This window comes from Chenopodium quinoa, unplaced genomic scaffold (genome assembly GCF_001683475.1).
Source record: "Chenopodium quinoa cultivar QQ74 unplaced genomic scaffold, ASM168347v1, whole genome shotgun sequence".
In the NCBI taxonomy this organism is placed as follows: domain Eukaryota; kingdom Viridiplantae; phylum Streptophyta; class Magnoliopsida; order Caryophyllales; family Amaranthaceae; genus Chenopodium; species Chenopodium quinoa.
This window is the reverse complement of record NW_018742455.1, coordinates 646,692-668,375: the sequence shown is the minus strand read 5'-3', so window position 1 is coordinate 668,375 and position 21,684 is coordinate 646,692. Positions and strand designations below refer to the sequence as shown.

The 21,684-nt window shown below is 37.6% G+C and overlaps 1 protein-coding gene across 1 annotated transcript; it reads right to left on the bottom strand.

Moving 5' to 3' along the window:
- Positions 1–10,675: 10,675 nt before the first annotated feature.
- Positions 10,676–20,654, bottom strand: LOC110718157 (65-kDa microtubule-associated protein 5-like). The gene is made up of 11 exons (XM_021896962.1): positions 17,770–20,654; positions 16,533–16,736; positions 16,197–16,442; positions 15,896–16,111; positions 15,105–15,260; positions 14,832–14,991; positions 14,299–14,450; positions 13,825–13,912; positions 12,075–12,148; positions 11,908–11,982; positions 10,676–11,429 (listed from the first exon to the last, which is right to left on the bottom strand). Exons 1-11 carry the CDS (start codon positions 17,833–17,835, stop codon positions 11,178–11,180), a joined length of 1,689 nt encoding a protein of 562 aa, XP_021752654.1. The 5' UTR covers positions 17,836–20,654; the 3' UTR covers positions 10,676–11,177.
- Between the last annotated feature and the right edge of the window lie 1,030 nt (positions 20,655–21,684).

Genomic DNA, 21,684 nt, shown 5'->3' with positions numbered 1-21,684 from the left:
TCCTAACTTTGGGTGGGCTGAATTTAAGGAAGCTTTAAGAGAGAAGTTTTACCCTTCCTACTTGAGGAAACAAAAGTGTATGGAGTTTACAAACCTTAGGATGGGGAACATGACAATTAATGAGTATTATAGCAAGTTCATTGAGTTGATGAGATTTGCACCTGAGGTAGTACCAACTGAAGCACTTAAGGCACTGAGGTTTGAGCAAGGTTTGACTTTGACCCTTCAAGGAAAACTAGGAGGAGTGACCTTTGAAACTTTAGATGAGGTTTATGGGAGAGCAGCGCACCTTTATGGGATCAAGGGGAGAGAGCTAGAGGGAAAATTTTCCGGGGAAAAGAGGAAGCCTAGTGGGACTTTCAATGGGAGTGAGAAGAAACCCAAAGTTGAGGGGAACCCGAGTGGGAATTTCAATGGGAAAAGGGACAACAGGGGTAATTTTTAAAGAGGGAATGGGAACCGAGGGAATGGGAACCAAGGGAATGGAGACAAACCCAAGAGAACCTATTTTTGCAAGAGATGTACGAAGAACCACCCAGGAAGGGATTGTGAGGGAAACCTAGTGACCTGCCGCTACTGCCAAAAGCTAGGCCACCGTGAGTAAGAGTGTTACAAGAAGGTTTCAGATGAGCAATCGGGTAAACCCCAAGATGAGAAGAACCAACCCAAGCCAATTCAGTCTAGCGGATTCAATCCTAAGCCTGTACCCAACAACAACAGTGGAGCCACTCCCAAGGGTCGTGTGTTCGTGATGAACAACCATGAGGCTGCAACTGCTTCTGATGTGGTAATTGGCAATTTCTTTATTTGTTCTATGTCTACTAAAGTCTTATTTGATTCAGGGGCGTCTCACTCTTTTATTTCTAGAACTTTAGTAGATAGACTCAAGTTAGAGAATCTGGTGTCTGTTTCCTTAGACATTGCTATCCCATCAGGGGAAGTGGTGAGTTGCACTAAAATGCATCAGAGTGTACCTCTTATTATTTCAAGTGTAGAGTTTCCGTCAGACTTAATCGAGCTTGACTTACAAGATCTCGATATTATTTTGGGGATGGACTGGTTGGGCAAGTACAAGGCCCAAATTGATTGCGAGGCCCAAAAGGTCACGTTGTGTGGCCCGGGCAAAGTTAGGGTAACCTATCGAAGGGAAGGAAAGAAATCAGGGTTAAAAATCATATCTGCTTTGCAACTTAAGAAATGTGTAGCAAAGGGACACCCACTATATTGGTGTAGCGTCCAAAGGATAGAAGAAGAAAGTAGAGATGATGGGAAAAATATTCCAGTAGTAAATGAATTTCTTGACGTTTTCCCCGAAGAAATTCCAGGGATGCCACCTGCGAGGGATGTTGAGTTTACTATAGACTTAGTGCCCGGGACATGACCTATTTCAAAGGCTCCATATAGGATGGCCCCGGCTGAGATGAAAGAGCTGAAGACTCAGTTAGACGACTTGTTAGAGAAAGGATATATCCGGCCTAGTTCATCACCATGGGGTGCACCAGTTTTGTTCGTGAAGAAGAAGGATGGAAGCTTGAGGTTGTGCATAGATTACCGAGAGTTGAAAAATGTGACGATAAAGAATAAGTACCCGCTGCCTAGGATTGATGATTTGTTCGACCAGTTGAAAGGGGCGGGAATATTTTCGAAAATTGATTTGAGGTCAGGGTATCACCAGTTGAGGATAGCAGAGTTGGACATTGCAAAAAGTGCTTTTAGGACTCGTTATGGTCACTATGAATTCACTGTAATGCCATTTGGGTTAACCAATGCACCTGCTGTTTTTATGGATTTAATGCACCGAATTTTTAGGCCATACTTGGATAAGTTTGTTGTGGTGTTTATCGATGATATTTTGGTGTATTCGAGGAACCCGGAAGAACATGAGGATCATTTGAGGATGGTATTGTCAACCTTGAGAGAGCATCAATTGTACGCCAAACTTTCAAAGTGTGATTTTTGGTTGGAAGAGTTAGCTTTCCTAGGTCATGTGATTTCTAAAGAGGGAGTATCGGTGGATCCAGCAAAGATAAAGGCTGTAAGTGAATGGCCGACCCCAAGGAGTGTGTCAGATGTTAGGAGTTTTCTTGGGTTAGCAGGTTATTATAGGAGATTTGTTAAGGATTTCTCGAGAATTGCAAGGCCTATGACGATCCTAATGAGGAAAGAATGTAAGTATGAGTGGACCCAGATTGTGAGAAGGCTTTTCAGACATTGAAAGAGAAGTTTACTACGGCACCTGTGTTAGCTCTGCCTGATGGAAGTGAGCAGTATGAGGTGTATAGTGATGCGTCAAAGTTCGGGTTAGGTTGTGTGTTGATGCAAAATCGGAAGGTGATTGCTTATTCTTCGAGACAATTAAAGCCTTATGAGGTAAACTACCCAACACACGACTTGGAGTTAGCTGCAATTGTGTTTGCTTTAAAGATCTAGAGGCACTATTTGTACGGGGTAACTTGTAAGATCTTTACCGATCATAAGAGTTTGAAGTACATATACACTCAAAAGGAGTTGAACATGAGACAATGACGATGGTTGGAGTTGATTAAGGATTACGATTTGGAGATTCAGTATCACGAAGGAAAGGCAAATGTTGTAGCTGATGCATTAAGTAGGAAGTCAAGTCACGCAGCTAACGCGATGATTCTTCCAGATCAATTGTGTGTGGAATTCCAAAAGATGAATTTGGAGGTACTGGAACAAGGAGAGGTAAAGAAAATTTTGGGTGCCTTGTTGAGCAAACCGTCGATTTATGATGAGATTCGAGAAAGTTAGCCTGGGGACGAGAAGTTGAGAAAGATTAAAGAGAAGATCGAGGAAGGGCAAGTATTGGACTTTTCAATAGCCGATGATGGAAGCATGAGATTTAAAGGGAGATGGTGTGTCCCTCAGAATCGAAGCGATCTTAAGCAGAAGTTGATGGAGAAAGCTCATAGTTCCCCTTATTCAATGCATCCCGGAGGGGATAAGTTGTATAAGGACATGAAAAAGACATTCTGGTGGCCGAACATGAAAAGGGAAGTGGCAGAATTTGTGGCTAGATGTTTAACTTGTCAAAAGGTCAAGATCGAGCATAAGAGACCCCAAGGAACAGTTCAATCCTTGGAGGTGCCTAGTTGGAAGTGGGATTCGATCTCTATGGATTTCTTGGGAGCCTTACCCAAGACTCGAGCAGGAAATGATACAATTTGGGTCATAGTGGATCGACTAACGAAATGTGCAACGTTCATACCCATGAGAAGCACATGGTCGATGGATCAATTGGGAAGAGCATATGTGAAATTTGTGGTAAAATACCATGGAGTGCCGAAGGACATCATCTCGGATAGAGACTCAAGGTTCTTATCCAACTTCTGGCAGAGTTTACAAAAGGCTATGGGAACTAAGTTGTTGATGAGCACTGCATTCCACCCCTCAACCGATGGTCAAACAGAGAGAACAATACAGACATTAGAGGATATGTTGAGATCATGTGTTATGGAATACCAGGGTTCGTGGGAAGATCATTTGGACTTGATAGAATTTTCCTACAACAACAGTTATCATGCAAGCATTGGGATGGCGCCATTCGAGGCTTTGTATGGGCGGAAGTGTAGAAGCCCAATATGTTGGAACGACATAAGTGAGACAGTTACACTCGGGCCAGAGATGATCGAGGAGACAGTGAAACAAGTAAAGATGATTCAAGAGAAAATTAAAGCCGCACAAGATCGTCAAAAGAGCTATGCAGATTTTAAAAGGAGAGATGAGGAATACGAAGTAGGTGAGAAAGTTTTATTAAAAATATCCCCAATGAAGGGAGTGATGAGGTTCGGGAAAGAGGAAAGTTAAGCCCGAAATACATTGGACCCTACGAGATCATCCAAAAGGTGGGAAAGGTAGCATACAAGTTGGATTTGCCTAACGAGCTAGAAAAATTTCACAATGTGTTCCATGTGAGCCAAATTCGGAAGTACATACCAGATGTTTCCCATGTTTTACAGCCTGAAACCATCGAGATGGACGAAAACTTGACTTATGAGGAAAAACCTGTGAAGATTCTGGATAGTAAAGTGAGAAGCACTAGGAACAAGGATGTTAAGATAGTCAAGGTTCTATGGTCAAACCATAAAACCGAGGAAGCTACTTGGGAAGCCGAAGCAGATATGAGGAAAAGGTATCCAGAGTTGTTTTCTGAGGTTAGTAGTCGAGTTACGGGGGCGTAACTCCCTTTTAAGGGGGGTAGAATGCGATAGAGTTTCGCGCTTTTGCCCTTTTTGGTTAGTTTCAAGTCATTCTGAGTCACTATGTGTTGCGTCTGAGTCGTAGTTTAAGTCATCTCGAGTCATTATAAGTTGTGCATGAGTCAATTTATATTAACTTGGATTATTTAACCAACTTTTTACTCAAGTTTCGAGGTCGAAACTTCTTTTAAGGGGGGTAGACTGTAATACCCCGTATTTTAAGTCATTTAGCAATTTTTAAATATGGATTTTCCGATATATTTTATCATACAAAATATTTATATAATAATTTTTTTTTACCTATATTTTATGATGATTTTAATTATACGAGCCAAGTCAAAAATTTGTCGTACCCAAATCAAATTTTCAACCGTTAATAAATTGTACCCGATTCAGACGACAAAGTACAAAATTCGCTATTTATATACGAGTTCAATTTATATGTGTAGTACACTAGTACTACACAAAAATATCTACTTCAATATATATATATATATATATAATAAAAAAAAATGAAACTATGTCGGCAAGGGGGGAACTACCACCCACTTGCCTCCTTCATTAATGGTGAAAGGTGGAATAGTGCCAAGAATTATCTATAAATAGCCATGCATATCAAGCTAGTTACTCCACTCCACTCTCTTCTTCAAGTTCTTCTTCATACCTTTCCTCACTAGCCTCAAATCTTTCCTCCAAAACCACTACCACCATCGCTGCCCTCATCTGTGCCTCGGTTGCCGACCACCGCAGCCCCTCCTTTCCCTTCTCTTTCCGCGACCTAGCCACAGTCGGAGCCATCGCAGCGTACGGTTGCTGCTGTTGCTTTTCCTTCCTTGTTTGCGTTGTTCAGAGTAAAATTCTTTCCTCCCTATTTTTGTTTGTTATTTTGTAATACATTAAACTTATGCTTGGATATATATGAGAACTCACGTTTTTAGCATTTTCGTCGTCATTTTCGTTATCTAATTACTACTATTACTGTCAAATTGTAGCTACTATATTTTATTACTATTATTATTATTATTATTATTATTATTATTATTATTATTATTATTATTGTTGTTGTTGTTGCTGCTGCTGCTGTTGTTGTTATTATGACTACTACTACCTACGTATAACTACTACTACTACTATATACTACTCATATTAAAGCCACTACAACTATTATCATTATAACCTTGATGGATTATTAAAGACTAATTTATAAAAAGTAACTATTAAATTAAAAAGGGGTTAAATTAACCAATTGTTCATGCACAACTAGTAAAGTCGATATTTTAAGTCGTGCCTATGGGTTGAAAAAATATATTTGATTAGGATTATTGGATCGTTATAGGAGGAATTTCGTGTTCGGAATTAGGAGCTCCGTAATTGTGTTCAAAGATCAAGGTACGTACACGTGGCTAGATCTTTTATAAAGTGACTTTTATATGCAACGTGATTTATATGTTAAGTGATTTCGAACCATGTTTAAATGATTATGATATAAATTTTGGTGAAGCATGTTTTAATCGCTTAATCTCACATGTTTGAATATTTTATATGGTTGATTATAAACTTGTATTGATATTCAAGAAGGAAGTTTTGTTGTTTAAATTATCCCGAGTATGGGATATAGGGAAGTTTATTTATCAGGATTTATTCCTTGGATCTTTGGATTTTTAACTCCCACTGTGCGGAGTAAGTTTAAGACTATGGACTTTGTATGACCTAGTCTTTCCCCTTGATAGCACTATGTAAAGGAGTTACTAACTTGGGGGGTGTGCACACTTAGGTGGTAAAATGATTTTTGAAAATATGGATTGATCCATCCTATTTGGAATTATTTTTGGAAAGTTGGTTATTTCGGAAATTGGTTCTTTTGACAAGCTTTTATACGTGAATTTATATTCAGAAATGGTTTGGATAAATTATGATTTAATAAAGTTAAATCTTTTCGAAAGCATGTTTAATTAATTAAATTGATTTTACATGTCTAGCATTTGTATGTACTTAGCATTTTGGCTAATACGTATTTGTTTTGTTTTGGCTTGGCCCTACTTATCATTTTGATAAGTAGATAGGTGATGGCGATCGAACAACGTGAACTATATGTTGCATGGGGAATGATGGGCGGTGATCACCTAGTTTAATCTAGTAGACATAGTATTAGTGGTGTAGTTATTTTGAAAATGTATCAAACTATTATTACTACTATTATTATCATTAATGAAAGTTAAGTACTATTTTCCGCTGCAAAACTCTGTTAAGCCTTACGTAATCACGTGGCGGTAATACTCCTACGTTACTCCCTAAAGTTGGATTAGTATTGTTAATATTAGAGAGTAATTTGGGGGTGTTACAGCATGAATCTTCTCCATTGCTTTGTTGAAGACATATGGATTGTAAGCATCAGCAGCAACCCAAAAAATCTTGTGAAAAGTTGTTCCACTAAAACCATTTGTTTTGCAGTTGTTGTACAAGTGTTGACAGAAGATTCTTCTACTAGCTCTGGGGAATGTCTCCATAATTGCTGCATCAACTCCCTGCATATGCATATAACAAGTGAGAAAGGAGAAATGTGCTCTTTAAAAGAAAATAATTTGCACAACAAATTCTGAGTTACCTTCATCCTGTCAGAAATAGAAGTCCAATCATCTCTGTTGCATCCCTCTTTCTGAAAAAGGCACTTCAAATTCCTCATAAAATAACCCCAAGTCTCAACACTCTTTGTGCTTACTATGCCATAAGCAAACACAAAGATCTCATTGTTCCCATCAATTCCAACTGCTGTTAACAGAATCCCTTTATAATAACCACTTAGATAGGCCCCATCAATGCCAATGATAGGCCTACACCCTCTCAAAAAGCCTCTAACTTGAGAAGCAAAGGAGAAGAAGCATGCCTTGAACCTAGGTTGGACATTTGCAGATAATTGTGTCCATGTCACTAGTGCATAACTTCCCGGATTGGTCTCTTTCACCATCTTATCATATCTTGGAAGGAGACTGTATGCCTCTCCAAATCCACCATGAATCATCTCCTTGGAAATTGCTTTCACCTTGTAAAACAACCTTTTCTTCACACGAATTCAGTACCTTTCCATACAGATTCTTCGCAAAGACTCAACTGGAATGTCTGGATTGGCTTGAATATCTGACTGCAAATGTCTGCAAAGCCAATCACAGCTAACAACAAGGGTTATCTTAAGCCTGCCACAGGTTGCATGCTCCCCTGTCAATGTCTTCATTGCCCAACTCACTTTGTCAGCCATGGTTGAAGCATGAATTCTCCAGTTGCAACCATTAATAGCACATCTTGCTATAAACCTTTGAGGGTCACTCTTTTCAACAAATACTCCAAACCCTTCTTGTACACAAAAATCCTTAAAAACTTCAGTGAATGACTCTTTGTCTGCAAAAATCAGCCATGGCTCTAGTTTAATGCTTCCACATTCAAGTGTCTCCAAACCTTGCCATTCTCGTATGTCTTATCCATTGCTTGGCTCCCATCTAGGTAATCTTCAAATTGTTTCTCTGGGATGTCATCATACAGGCATTCAACTTGTTCCTCTTCTTCTATGAAGTCCCCAAGATCATCATCATCATCATATTGTTCACTCCCAGATTCTATGTAATCTAAATCCTCACTGTCATCATCATCAGATCTATCATCCTCACTAGTGTCAACCCTAGCTGGCGACCTCCTACTTCTTTCAAATCTCCTTAAACTGACCCTCTGCTCATTGCTTCCCCCAGCAACTCCTTTCCCACTCTTCTTTTTTGTTTAGAAGCCTGGTGGTCTTGACCTACCCACCTTTTTGGATTTCTAAGGCATAGCATTTCCAGTTTCAGCTGTCACTGTTTCTACTTGAGGTTCAACTGGTGGAGATGGAACTGGTTGCTCAAGTGAAGGGGGTGGTGAAGTTGTTTGTGGTTGAGGTGAAACTGGTGCTTCAGGTGATTGAGGTGGTGGGGTTGTTTGTGGTAAAGGTGAATGCGGCGGTTCAGGTGGTGGGGTTGTTTGTGGTTGAGGGGAGGGTTGGGTTCTTCCAGTTGACCTTTTATAGGGTGTTGTTTTTTTTTTCTTTTTTGAGGAGTCCTTTTTTTGCTTGCACTTGAGGATTTGGGCTGGTTCAGAGGAGAAGTTTGTTGAGGGTGTTTAGGTGGAGTGGAAGGCTGAGTACTCTGTTCAGGCTCAGGCTGAGATGCCCCTGGGAAAACCTCATCAGCTCCTGGAGTGTCAAACACTCTAACATACTCCATATCACCACCATCAACATTAGCAACAGGAACCTCAACTGCAACTTTAAAAGGTTTCTGTTCCTCCAACTCTCTCTCAGCCTGGGCCTTTTCCTCCTCCAATCTAGCTTTCTCATCCATGGCCTTAACCCTTCTTTGCCAATTAGCCTCAGCATCCTTAAACACCTGCCTTGGACTTTGCTCTTCCTCCAAGAATATTTCTATTGTCTCCTTACCTTGAAACCACTCCCACAATTTTAAGCTTGTCCCTATCCCTAGATAACTCCAACTTCCTATTAGTTCTAGGTGGCAATACAAACAAAGTGAAGCATTTGGGAAGGATCACATTTTGTTTCACAGAATCCTCAAACATGAACTCATACAAATCCATTATACTTGTTTTGTCGGTATCATCAACCAAAGCCCTGATCTCTGTAATGGACATCAAGCCACCCTTTACTCATCCTATCATCAACAAATTACACATAACATCAACACACATCATTCAAATTCACAACCACATACCAACACATCATTCATATCACAAAACAACATACCAACACATCAGACATTGCCAAAATTGAATTTCAAGCACTTCACAAACCCAAAATTCATATCAATGCCAAATCAATACCCACAAATTACCATCTTTAACATGAATTTAAACAATAAATCACATAGGTCAAGTCAAATAAGCGCATAAAACTGATCATTTCATAAAACCCTAACCCTAACTCAATTTTCGATAAAAAAATTCAGAATCGAAGCGCGAAATGAAGATTGAAAGTGAAGATATTACCTTGATTGCTATTTCCAGCACCCCGAAAAAAATTTGAACTCAAGCGTTTTCCTTCTAATACCTCCATAGAATTCACCGCTTTTCAGGTTCGCCCAAGTTCAACAAACGATAAAGCGTGAATGTGGTTGCGTCTTCCGTTCAGGTGTTCGAAGAAAGCTTCTTCCTTGTTTAGAGATTTGAAGGTCTGAGTGTTGCTGAAAGCTCGAAGAACAGGGGAAGGTTTGAGAAGAAGAACGAGGTATTTTTGTTTTTTTTTTTTATCTAAATTTTAGAAGTCAGAGAGTCAATGCACTTTAGGGCGCCATAAAAGACAATAAGGGCATAGAGGTCATTTCGCGTTAACGGACTGTTAACGTCCAGACCTCATTAATGGCACGATGTGACATTATACTGTTTGTGAGTGGCATTTGGTGAATTCTGAAAAGTGCGATGGCATTTGGTGAATTTTTAAATTTGTCAGTGGCATTTGGTGAAATTTCCGTAAAATAAATAAATGTTATTATATAATATATCATTAGATTTGTCATATGTCTTGTTTCATAATAATTTTGTTATAACTTTTATTAAAAGACAGTTAAATATATTAATGGTCAAAGTTGCGTCTCGACAAATGTACCGGTCAAACTAATGCATTTAAAAATAAAAAAAGAGGAAGTAGTTAATTGTACATTACAAAAAAATATACTCCCTGGTCTCCGTTTTTAAATACTTGCTCCATTTCTATTTTTTACACTATTTATTTGTCATACTTTGACTAATGTTTGTGATTTATACATAAGAAAAAAAATAGTCTTGTAGATACTTGTTGGAATCATCTCAATTAATAGATTATTAAATTTCAATTGTTAGAATTTATACTTATTGTAATTAAAGATATTATTGATCAAAGATTAGCATCGGCATTCGTGCCAAAGAGAAATGGAGCAAGTATTTAAAAACAGAGGGAGTAATATACATCATGCTTTCTGATAAAGAACATTATTTAACGGTACTTCATATGTTCTTTCACTCTATTTATATGTTCATTATATTTTAACAATAAGTCAAAAGTGTGACTTAGGGAGATTAACACAACATGATCTGACTAATTCTAATGACTGATGAGATAAAAATAAATAAATTTTCTCAACAAATAAAATCATTTCCATACTAAAGCCCCCCCCCCCCCCCCCTCTAAGTATCATCCTTAATGTTCTTAACAACAACTAGGCCGTTGTGTTATTGGCACAAGAAATAGGCCTATTGATTCATTAGTGACTCAACAAGTGGGTTGGTTACTTGATAAAAATAAATAAACCTGAAGAGGTTTGTTATGACTCAAAGAGTTTTCGGCTTGGGGAGTATGAACTTATAAAAATAAACCATTACTCCTTTAAACAAAAACAACGAAAAAAACCCAAAAAAAATTCAAGTTTATCTCCTTGATAATAAACAAATTTTGTTTATCAAATGGCAAAATCGTCCCACGCTTCTCTTGCTTGTCCAATTTGTAAACCATAAAATGAAGTGTAAAAGTAACATAGATCCTCAGAACTTTCAACCCCCCTATAACATTGTAATCATGTTATGTTATTGTCCTATAAACACTGTAAAACTAACACGAGGGTTCAACGATTTGCTCGCCACCAAAGAATTCTTACAAAACATATAATTACTTGTTAAGTTCGGCAATTTAAAACATATCAGTAACTAGTTTCAGAAAATATGCAGTTCTCTGAATTCACCCTATATTAACAGATTCAAGCTTTTAACAGATACTAGCAACTAACTTCAGAAAATATGCACCCTCCAGAAATATCAATTTTGACAGATTCAGACATGAATGACCCTCCTAAACTATTGGTGTGTACACTACGAAAGAACTATTTCAGCATTCATTCATCCTGAAAGTCCTCTTTCTCAACCATATTAAGGCCATCAAACCAAATTGCATCAAGGTCAGGTACCACGAGACACTGGATCATCCTTGGCGAGTGCTACAAAGTTCACTGGTATAACTCTTGCGCTATCTCTGCGCTCTTTACTACCTGAGATCCCAAGACGCCCTGAAGGAGTTCCTATCCTACGAGTATTGGGAGTTCCGACCATTGTATTATTATTGGTGCTCTGACCCAAAGGCTTTTTATTAGGCTTTGAACCATAGAGCGCTTCTTTTTCAGTAGCAAGCTGTTCTTGCAACTTTTTCTGCTCCTGCGATAATCAAAGACAATTTCATTAAAACTCCTCACAGTCCTCAATCACATGAACAACCCCCTCGGTCTAGTGTTAATCTCTCACTTGACCATGTCAGTCCATCACAAATTAATCTTTATGCAACTAAAATGAGGGAGTAAACTTATTCCATGCAAAGTTGGGCTTCAGTTTCACTTACTACCATCTCTCCCCTATATCAAATCAACCCTCTTATTTTTCTCGCAAGTCCTACCCTTTTTCTTCCTACTCTATCCATATATTATTACAAATGACTTTGTGAGACTTCCTACTCTATCCATATATTAGTACAATTGACTTTGTGAGACTGATGCGATAAGTGTAGCTCATCTATGCTGAGGCAAATTAATTAGATTCGACTTAATTAATATTTTGTAGTACACTGTACGCTAGATCAGGAAGTGAAGAAAAGGTGACTGCGTGATAAAACTATACAATAGATCAGTCAGAGACATACCCGAGTTCTACGTTTCTCTTCTTCCCTCTGCTGACGCTGTAAGGTGTATTCTTCTAATTGATGTAACAAAGGCTCCTGGTAATTGATAACAAGAAAAGACGTTATGTAATATAATATGAGAAGAGAACCATTAATAAAAACAAGGAGTAAAGGGTCTGGTAGATCACCTTATCATACAGGAATGTCATTCCTTTCTCTACCTCCCAAGCTTTAACTTTCGTTATTAAACTCTCAACAAGAGCTACATAAAAATAATTCAGACTCATGAAAAACAATTCAAACTCTTTTGGAAGCACAGGATGTTGAATCAAATAAATCATTGCCAAATAAAATTCAATGATCAGTAACAATAAAAAAGGTGTTAGAAACAGCAAGATGCCAAGAAATGAATAGTAAAACTAAGGGCTTGAAGATACACCAGATTGTTCATCTGTACAAAACTAGAAGAGAACTGGCATTTATTTATTTATAGTATCACACAAGGAATTCAAGCAGAGAACAGCACAACCATTTGAAATGTTTAGGTATCATGCAATGAATTCTTAATGGAAGAAAAAAAAAACAATTCAAATGTAAAATAGATAGAGCAAAACAGCCCACTAGTTCAGTAGTTCCCCCTTTTATATAAAATGAGAGGTGCCACAGATAAAATCGTATGTGCAATTACTTTAATCCATAATTCACTACTACATATACAAACTAAATCATCATCAGCATAAAGTACAAGATACTCAAAATACATTAATAAGGTACAGAGAAGCAGTTGCAAAATCAAGTGAGATATACTAGTACCCTTAAATTTAATTATTGTCAGCAAAACTATATTAGAACTGCAAAGAACAAAGTACAAATAGAGGACAAGGTAAACTCATTAAATAATCAAAAAAGGTGCAACTACTAATTAGCCCAATTTCTTTAGATTTACCCTAAAAAGCCTCCAACCTCCTCAGCCCATAATTTATCTAAGAAATTGATTTTGCCCCACAACATAACACTCATAGTAGCGTTGCCAAGCAAAATAGATTAATTGCACTCTAGCCACACGATCCACATAATAGCCATCACTGCATTTCGCCAAAGACTAACACTTCTATAGTAAAAACTCCAAGTTATGCTAATCATATTATAGAAATTTGAAGACATTTATACATTAGATGGTAAAAAAAAAAATTGGAGTTATAGATGGTGTCACATCAAGAATAAATTTTTATAGAAACGAAAACACATAAAACTTCAACATACCAATGTTTCTCATCTATCATATTAGTCATAATGTTTAGAAAAGAGAGAGAGAGAGAGAGAGAGAGAGAGAGAGAGAGAGAGAGAGAGAACAGTCAAGGCACCTACAAGTTTGATGCATAATGTTCAATAATTCTTGCATGAGGCTTATAAAAGGTAGACTTGGCAAAAAGGAAATTTTCTTGTTGTACCTCTCCTCTCCCAAGTCCCAACACCCCCACCCCCTTTTAAATAGTCAGCTTTTACATGCAAGCACAAAATAGTATACTCAAGAGCAACATGATGCCATCATCTATGTTAACTGGACTTTTAAAGTCTTCATACTGCCCCAAAGATCAGTGTTAGATACTCAAAACTAAACTCTGACTGTCTGACAAGATATCTGTGCTTAATTATAAATCAAAAATAGAATCAAAGTAGACATGTTTGACGCAAACATCTGACACTAATTGTGGCGCCTCAATTAATATGGATCAGCATCTCTTTCAACCTTTATAACAGTGCAAGTTGTGAATCATAGCAGAGGTTTAGCTTGATCCCCCAAAAAGATGAACAAAAAACAAAGCTCCTTGATGCTACATAATATCATGAAACTGTACCAACGTAAATCTTGTAGCTTAGCCCTAAATGGTATAATCAGCAGAATTGTTCAAAAATATAAAAACTGAAGAAGCTCACATGGAATTTTGCCGACTAGAGTCCTTGCCTTTTCTGCTCTTTTCAAATTTTTATGTCCTCCTCTACCAGCACAGTATCTATTATCATCCTGAAGAAATGATGGAGTATATAAGGAATATAGAAACATGAACAGGATACATTCTTTTAATGTGTGTATACAAGTACCGAGAAGTGCCACTAATCAGAGTCTTACATTACAGCCATCATAAATTATACCAAAATCTTGACAACATTCCATCATTGAACATGTTAAGACACAAGTACAGGTGTGTAGCTACTATCTTTAAAGATTGTTTGGAATTGAGAAATAATACAAGTACTAAATTGATTTGTCGATTCACCAGTACATTTGAGAAAAATGTAGAAACCACAACTGCAACCATTATGATCAGTAAAATTTGGAGTACCACTTAGCAACTAGAGCTTAACTTGAGCAGTTATGTACAATCTAAAACGAACTCCCAACTTCATTACCTTTTCATATCCATCTAGCCAAATTTCTTCCTCTGAAGCATGCTTCCACTTCTCAACTCTATCTAGTATATCCTTCCTGTTCTGAGCTTCTTCTTTAGCTTGTCTTATTTGATCATCCATACGAAAGAGCATCTCAGACATATCTACTTTGCCTGTGAAGCCATGAGAAGATAACTATTACTAGAAACATAACACGAATGAAGAAATACTATGGAAGCAGTAGAGCCCACGACTCCTGCAAGATGCTCTAAGATAAGAATGGAAAAACAATATGACTGTGAAATCCAAAATAAACAAATAAAATATTGATAAAATTAAATTAAACTTCACAATATCACTGAAGTACAATACTTTAGGATATCAGTTCTCGATGAAGGCAATGGCCAATTTGTGCTTCTGCAGGTTTTTTTTCCGCATTAAAAAGGACTCAAGTCCATGGTTAAAATACAGGTATTATAGCATGAAATTTAATGAAATCTTCCAATCTAGAACGAGAATTTAAAATAAATAAATAAATAAATAATTCAACAAACCAGAATCTATGAGGTTGATCAGCATTTTCCTTGCTGCATCACTGTCTACATCCACATGAACCCCTCTATATATTTCTTCTAATTCAGTTTGCCTCTTCAGCACTAGCTCTCTCATCTTGCTGGCTTTAAGAGTATTCAACTGCTCAACTTCAATTTCAGTCTAACAGGAAGAAAAAAAACATGTCAGGCTCCTAGGATAAATATAGATACAACTAATAGGTTAGAACCGTAACTTTTACAAATTAAAACACATTGAGAGAGCAAGAATAATACCCGCTCAAGGACATCCAGTGAAAGGGAACCAGATCTGGAAACCTCGTCAACAGACGAAGAAATTAAGGATGTGACATTCTCAAACTTTTTCTGCTCGATAGTTGGGGTGTCCAAGAGACTCCACAACTCCATAAGAGCACTACCCAAATCTTGAATCTGTCAAAACAAGTTTTAACTTGGTTATGTTTACAACAGAATTGATAAAGCAAAAATATAAATAATGAAATGAAATCATTTCATTCGTACCTATGAGATCAACATATGAAAATATAATCTAGGCATCTAGCTAGAAAGTCATGAACAATGAATTTATTTAAACAGAAAATTGATCAGTTTAGAAGAAGAAATACTGCAGTTTAGCATATTCAAGAAGATGAAATACTGCAATTTTCCCTTTTTCAGCATCCATTCAACCCGAAACACAGTATTATAAGCTACAGAGACAATCGCTAGAATATTTCAGAATTTGCCACAGGTACAAGTTGAATTCAAAAAAAAAATTCTTTGGCTAAACAGCACCATGATCCCAATGGAATAATTAACAGAAAAGTCAGACAAAAATACATGATCCTGTAGAAATGATTCGGTGGGAAAGAAAAAAGTCTTATACCTAAACAGTGGCTCTTCAGCATGTCAGACTATTTTACTGTCCAGGCAAAAGGTTGAGTTGGTAATACTAATGTTTTAGGTCACCAACAACTCTGATTTTCTTATTTACATCAGGAACTGTCAAGGATTAAGGGAATTAGAACACCTATGGATACAAGAAACATGTGTTTTAAAAAAAATACCTTTTGCAACCGTCGCTGCTTTTCTTGCTTTAAAGACTTCACAACACCTGTCAGCTTAGCAAGAGTATCATTACTTATGCTCTTCAACTGGCCATATCCATGATCAACCAAAGAAGGGTGGACCTCATCTACCGTTGATCTAAAGTCAAGAGACATTACGACTGATAACTCATGAATAGCACTTATGTGACTATTAACTTTCTGCAAACGGAGAGCCTACAATGGAGAGACATATCTATGCATTAAAGCAAATTTTTTTCAAAGCAGCGATTATAGATGTTGAAGATACTAGATAGAATACCTTCTCATTCTGAAGCTCTTCAAGATGTGATTTACGTTCAGCTAGCCTTTGTACAGTTAAGTCTTGTTCATCCACTTGAGGTTCAGCATTATTTATAAACTGATCATTCCCAGCTATCTCAGCACAAATACGAATAATCTGGGACTCAATGTCAGAGAATTCTTTTACTCTTTGCAGTTTCTTTAATCTCAAATCATCTAAGGTAGGTTTTACAGAAGATAGCTGCTCTCTGAGAGTGCCCTTTGCCTTTAGAATAAAAATAAAGGAATTAAGTTTGTAAAAAAACAAAATGGAATAATATTGCTGAGACCGAATGTCATTAAAAGAGAAGCAAACCCGCGTAAAAGAGGCCCTCTCTCCAAGTGTTGACATTAGTCTAGCAATTTCAGCTTCACCCTCAGCAAGTGTTTGATAAAGATCAGATTTGTACTTCCTTGTATTCTCCACCTTCCTTCGGTAAATGTCAAGGCATTCTTGCTCAAGTTCTAAAAGCATCCTGTCTCTTTCGCTATCATTCTCCCCAATTTCATCCCATATTTTCTAAATGAAGAACATTAAAAAAAAAAAAAGTATAAGAAAAACAGAACCTTGAAATTAGAATACTAAATGAAATCACTCAAATGTAAGACTTTAGGAGATAACATAAATTCTTCTAATTCTAAGAGTAACAGACTGCACTCCTCACTCTTTAGCAGTTAGACCCAATTGTAATAATTTAGACATTTTCTTCTCTAAGACCTTCATGTAACAAAAGGGATCTCGATTAAAGAATTAAAACCAACAGGAGATAACTAACCCGGCTAAGAGTGAAAAAACACTAAAACATCTATGAACAACTGCTTTAACTATTCAACACAAAGTGAAAAAAAAAGTTGACACAAACACAAGACGATGACACAAACCAGACTAAAGAAAATTAACAGGTTCAGTTCCTAAAGCATTAAATTTGGAATAATTGTATCATTTAGGTTAACTGAATTTTGTTGGGGTTTGCACCTGAAAACAATAATTGCACCAGTTCATTCAGTCTCACATCTTACCAGCACAAATGATACGTGCTTCTCCATTAAATTTTCAATAACAAAATCACTATGTAAAGCTACTCGTGCAATCGTATCATGGGATCATCACCCATCCAAAAAAAATTCACGATAGCCACCACCATCACCATCATCACTAAGAATACTCATTCTATGACGAGAACAGCCACTGTTCACCACCACTCACAATCAGAAAAAGACCAAGAATTTTAATTATTCTCACAAATATACATACTGCATTTTCAGCAATTTGAACAATTCCTCAAACTAAAATGATATTTGAATCAAAATTACCCCATTTCGCCTAGTTTTGTTTACTCTACGGCTTAAAAAACAGGCATTAACAATTATAATCGCCAAAATTTCACAATTTCATACTAAATCCAACAGTTCATCACAAAAGAAACGAAAAACAACTAAAATCAAGCAATTCAAAAAATCAAAAACACTCACTAAAATCACTAAAAACAAGTACAAAAATCAAGAAAACAAATTAAAACACAAAAAAAAAAAAAAAAAAAAAGCAAGAAAACCTGCAATTCTTGGAGTAGAGTACCACAAGTAGTCTGAGAGTGAGACTGAGAAGAAGCCGCTCTCATATCGAATGAATAAAGTGAAGAGAATCAATGGTGAAACCCCCAATAATTTTACAAAAACCCTAGAAATTGGGAAATTTTTGAGGAGAGAGAAAACCAAAAAAATTGAAACGAGCGTTACAAAAGTAGAATTTCAGAGAGATTGATTTTGAAGGATTTGATGATTTTTTGTAATAAAAATGGGAAATTTTGTTTGATTTTTAGGGATTTGTTTAATTTTCTCTTTATTTTGTGTGTAAGAAAGGGGAAAAAAAAAGGAAGGTTGAGGTGTTTGGCGCGAATTTGTAGTGAATGTGAAGTGTGTTTAAAAAAATTTAAATTTTTATTTGGACTTTTGGAGTATCATTGCATTACGGGAATACGGGGTACTTTTTTGTGCTACGGTATTTACTTTCAATCCTTTTTTACAAAGAAGATTGACCCAAACTGGAAAATAAAAGGAAATACTCGTACAATGGAAGATTTGAATTCCGGTTTTTTTCAAGTGTGCTGGTTTGATTCTTTACGCTACTTTTTTTTTTAACCCGTTAAGGTGTCATTATATTGATAATTTATCCATCAAAACATATGGAGAAACCTCACAAGGACTATAGTTCTCCCAAATTTGCTCTATACCAAAAGGCGTTAATCAGACTAAATTATGAGCAATAACATTACCCTCCCGTCTAACATGACATATAGTAACGGAATTAAAAACGCAACAAGAAGCTAAAATATCATCAAGAATGTTATCTAGATCAGTGAAGAAAATTGAAGCCTTGGATAATCGATTGATTGGCACTTGGTTGTCCCCCTCAATAATAATGTCAGAGAGATCGTGGCTCCTGGCAAGTTTGATGGCCATGGCAGCAGTGAGCTTTAGCTATGATCGGGGGCCAGTGAGCTCTAACTCGGCGAGTAGCTGCGAAAAGAACGTCCCCTTTCCAATCTCTTGTTGTGACTCCAAGTCCCACCCACCCTTCAACACTAAGCGATGCATCACAATTCAATTTAATCGTACCTTCAGGTGGGGCTTTCCAAACTTTCGGGCTACGGCTGGAAGGTTTCTTGATGCCTCCATAAATTCTCTTCGCATATGAGCTACAATCGATTGCCAATCGGAAAACACGCTCAACAATGATGGGGTGGTAAACCTCCTTGCCATTGAACACCATATTATTTCTTCTATTCCACAGGTTCCACATTAGAATTGCTCCCCTGCATACCTTCTTTGCATCAAGTTTGCCCCAAGACTCCATCAAGTCGAGGAACGACATATCATTCTGCCAAAGGGACATTTCCGTTCACTCACATTCCACTCAAAGGTCTCGAACTGAAGGACAGTCGAAGAAGGCATGCTGAACTGTTTCGGGAACACCAACGCACCACAGGCAATCCGAGGTTCCAGTCATGTGCATGTACTTAAGGTAGGCTCTAACAGGGAGAGTTCTAGTGCACAATCGCCACAGGAAGTGACAAACTTTCGAGGTGATGTCCAAACTCCAATTATCTAACCAAGACTTATGAAAAATATCAAGATTGCATGACTTACCCGACATATAGGCCGATTTGACAAAGTAGCAGCCATCTATAGAGAAAGCCCAAGTGAGTAAATCTGGATCGGCCTTCGAGCTCAAGGGGATTGTAAGTATGTTGCGGACATCCTTATCATTGAATATGTTCTCTATGCATTGCACATCCCACTCACCAGAATTATGATCAATCAAGTCGCTAACAACTTGACCCTCATTGGATACCGGCGTGCTTATGAAGCAGCTATCCCCATTATCGACCCAAGGCTTTCCCCTGTTCACCAACGATCCGTTCCCTATTCTTTAAATCAAACCCTCCTTGAACAAAGCCTTTGAGGACCAAATGCTTTGCCAAGAATAGCTTCCCCCAACACCAAGATGAGCCTTGATGAATGTCTTCCCCGCATAGTACTTTGCACTAAGTACTTTGTTCAAGAGGGAGTCCGGATTACTCGTAAGGCGGCAAGCTTGACGACCTAAAAGGGCATCATTGAAAACCTTTAAATCTCTAAAACACTTCCCACCAAGGCACTTCAGAGTACAAAGATCCTCCCAACTTTTCCAATGTACTCTTTTTTATCATTTTCTTGACCCCACCAGAAACGAGCAATCATAGCATGAATATCATCAATTACCCCTGCTGGAATATTATATACCCCCATGATGTATGTGGGAATGGCCTAAATCACTGATTTTATGAGAATCTCCATCCTTGCTCTTGATAAAAAATTTCTTTCCAACTTGACAATTTTTTCTAAATCCTATCCTTGAGCGTCGAAAAGACCATCTTTTTTTATTTCCCTATAATGGTTAGGACTCCAAAGTATTTCTCATGCTTGTTGACTCGCCTCATTGATAGAACACTCAACAATTCTTCTTGTCTTGGGATGCTAACACCTTTGCTAAAAGAAACCTCCGATTTGTCATAGTTAATTTTCTGCCCGGAAGCCTGCTCGTATATGTTGAGAATTTCAACAATCTTCAAACACTCCCTTTGATTGACTCTTTCAAAGAGAAGACTATCGTCCGCAAAAAAGAAGATGAGAGATCTCCGGCCCCTTACGACTAGCTCTGCCTCCATGAATAGCCCCATCAACCAAAGCTTTATGCATTAAGCCTGAAAAAGCATCTGCAACAAGGATGAAAAAATACGGGGATAGGGGGTCTCCTTGACGGAGGATTCTAGTCGAAGTCACAGAACCACACACATTCCCATTGATAATAAAAGAGTACTTGATCGTAATCACGCAATCCAATATGATCTTCACCCATCTGTCGGCAAATCCCATTTTCAATAACAACTTTTCAATGAAACTCCATTCTACTCTGTCATATGCTTTACTCATATCCAGCTTCATAAAAACCAAGCCTTTCCTACTAGAACATCTCTTCTTCATTGTGTGGAAAAATTCCAGAGCAATAAGAGCATAATCAGTGATGAGACAACCATGAACAAAAGCATTTGATTTTCCGAAACAATGTTAAGGAGAATCGATTTCAACCTCATCACAATTCCCTTCAAGACAATTTAGTAAAGCACATTACAGAGAGCAATAAGCCTAAATTCCAAGACCAGAGTAGGAGACTTCACTTTCGAGATAAGAACAATGTTAGTACTATTTACAGAGCAAAAAGACTCATTACCATGCAAAATATTACTAACAAGCCTGGAAACATCATCTCCAACAACATGCCAAAATTTTTGAAAAAAATATAGCATGCATACCGTAGGTCTCGGAGCCTTACAGGGGTGCACCTGAGATAGGGCGGGCAAAAATCTCATCGTTTGTAAAAGAACGCAAGAGATTAGAGTTGATTTCCGGAGTAATAAGCTCATTTGTTGACTCTAAGACTGACTCCCAAGCCTCTTCCAACAGGGTACCCGCAAAGAATAAGTATCGGTAAAAGCTTTGAACAATCTTTTCAATGTCCTCCTCCTCCTGCAAATTACCATCACCATTTAAAAGACCCTTAATTTTATTCCTCGATTTCCTCTGACTTGTGGTGGAAATACAAAGTATTGCGATATCCATCCTTGATTTAATTTCTGAAGCTCTGGATCGCATGTACCAATAAGCTTCTTGCTTATCAAGAAGATCTTCTAGTCTTTTTTCAAGCTCAACACACCTTGCAAGGGATTCGTTGGTGGCTCTTTCTCTTCTTGCCTTTCTCAAATCATCTTCAAGAGTATCGATTTGCTGCTCCATTTTCAGGAATTTTGATCTACTCCAAACCTGAAGATCGTCGGCCACATCTTTCACATGGTCTTCCACTCTACCCACATTGCCATGCCAAGCCCCCCTAACTTCCTCCTCACATTTACCATCAAGAAGCCAACATG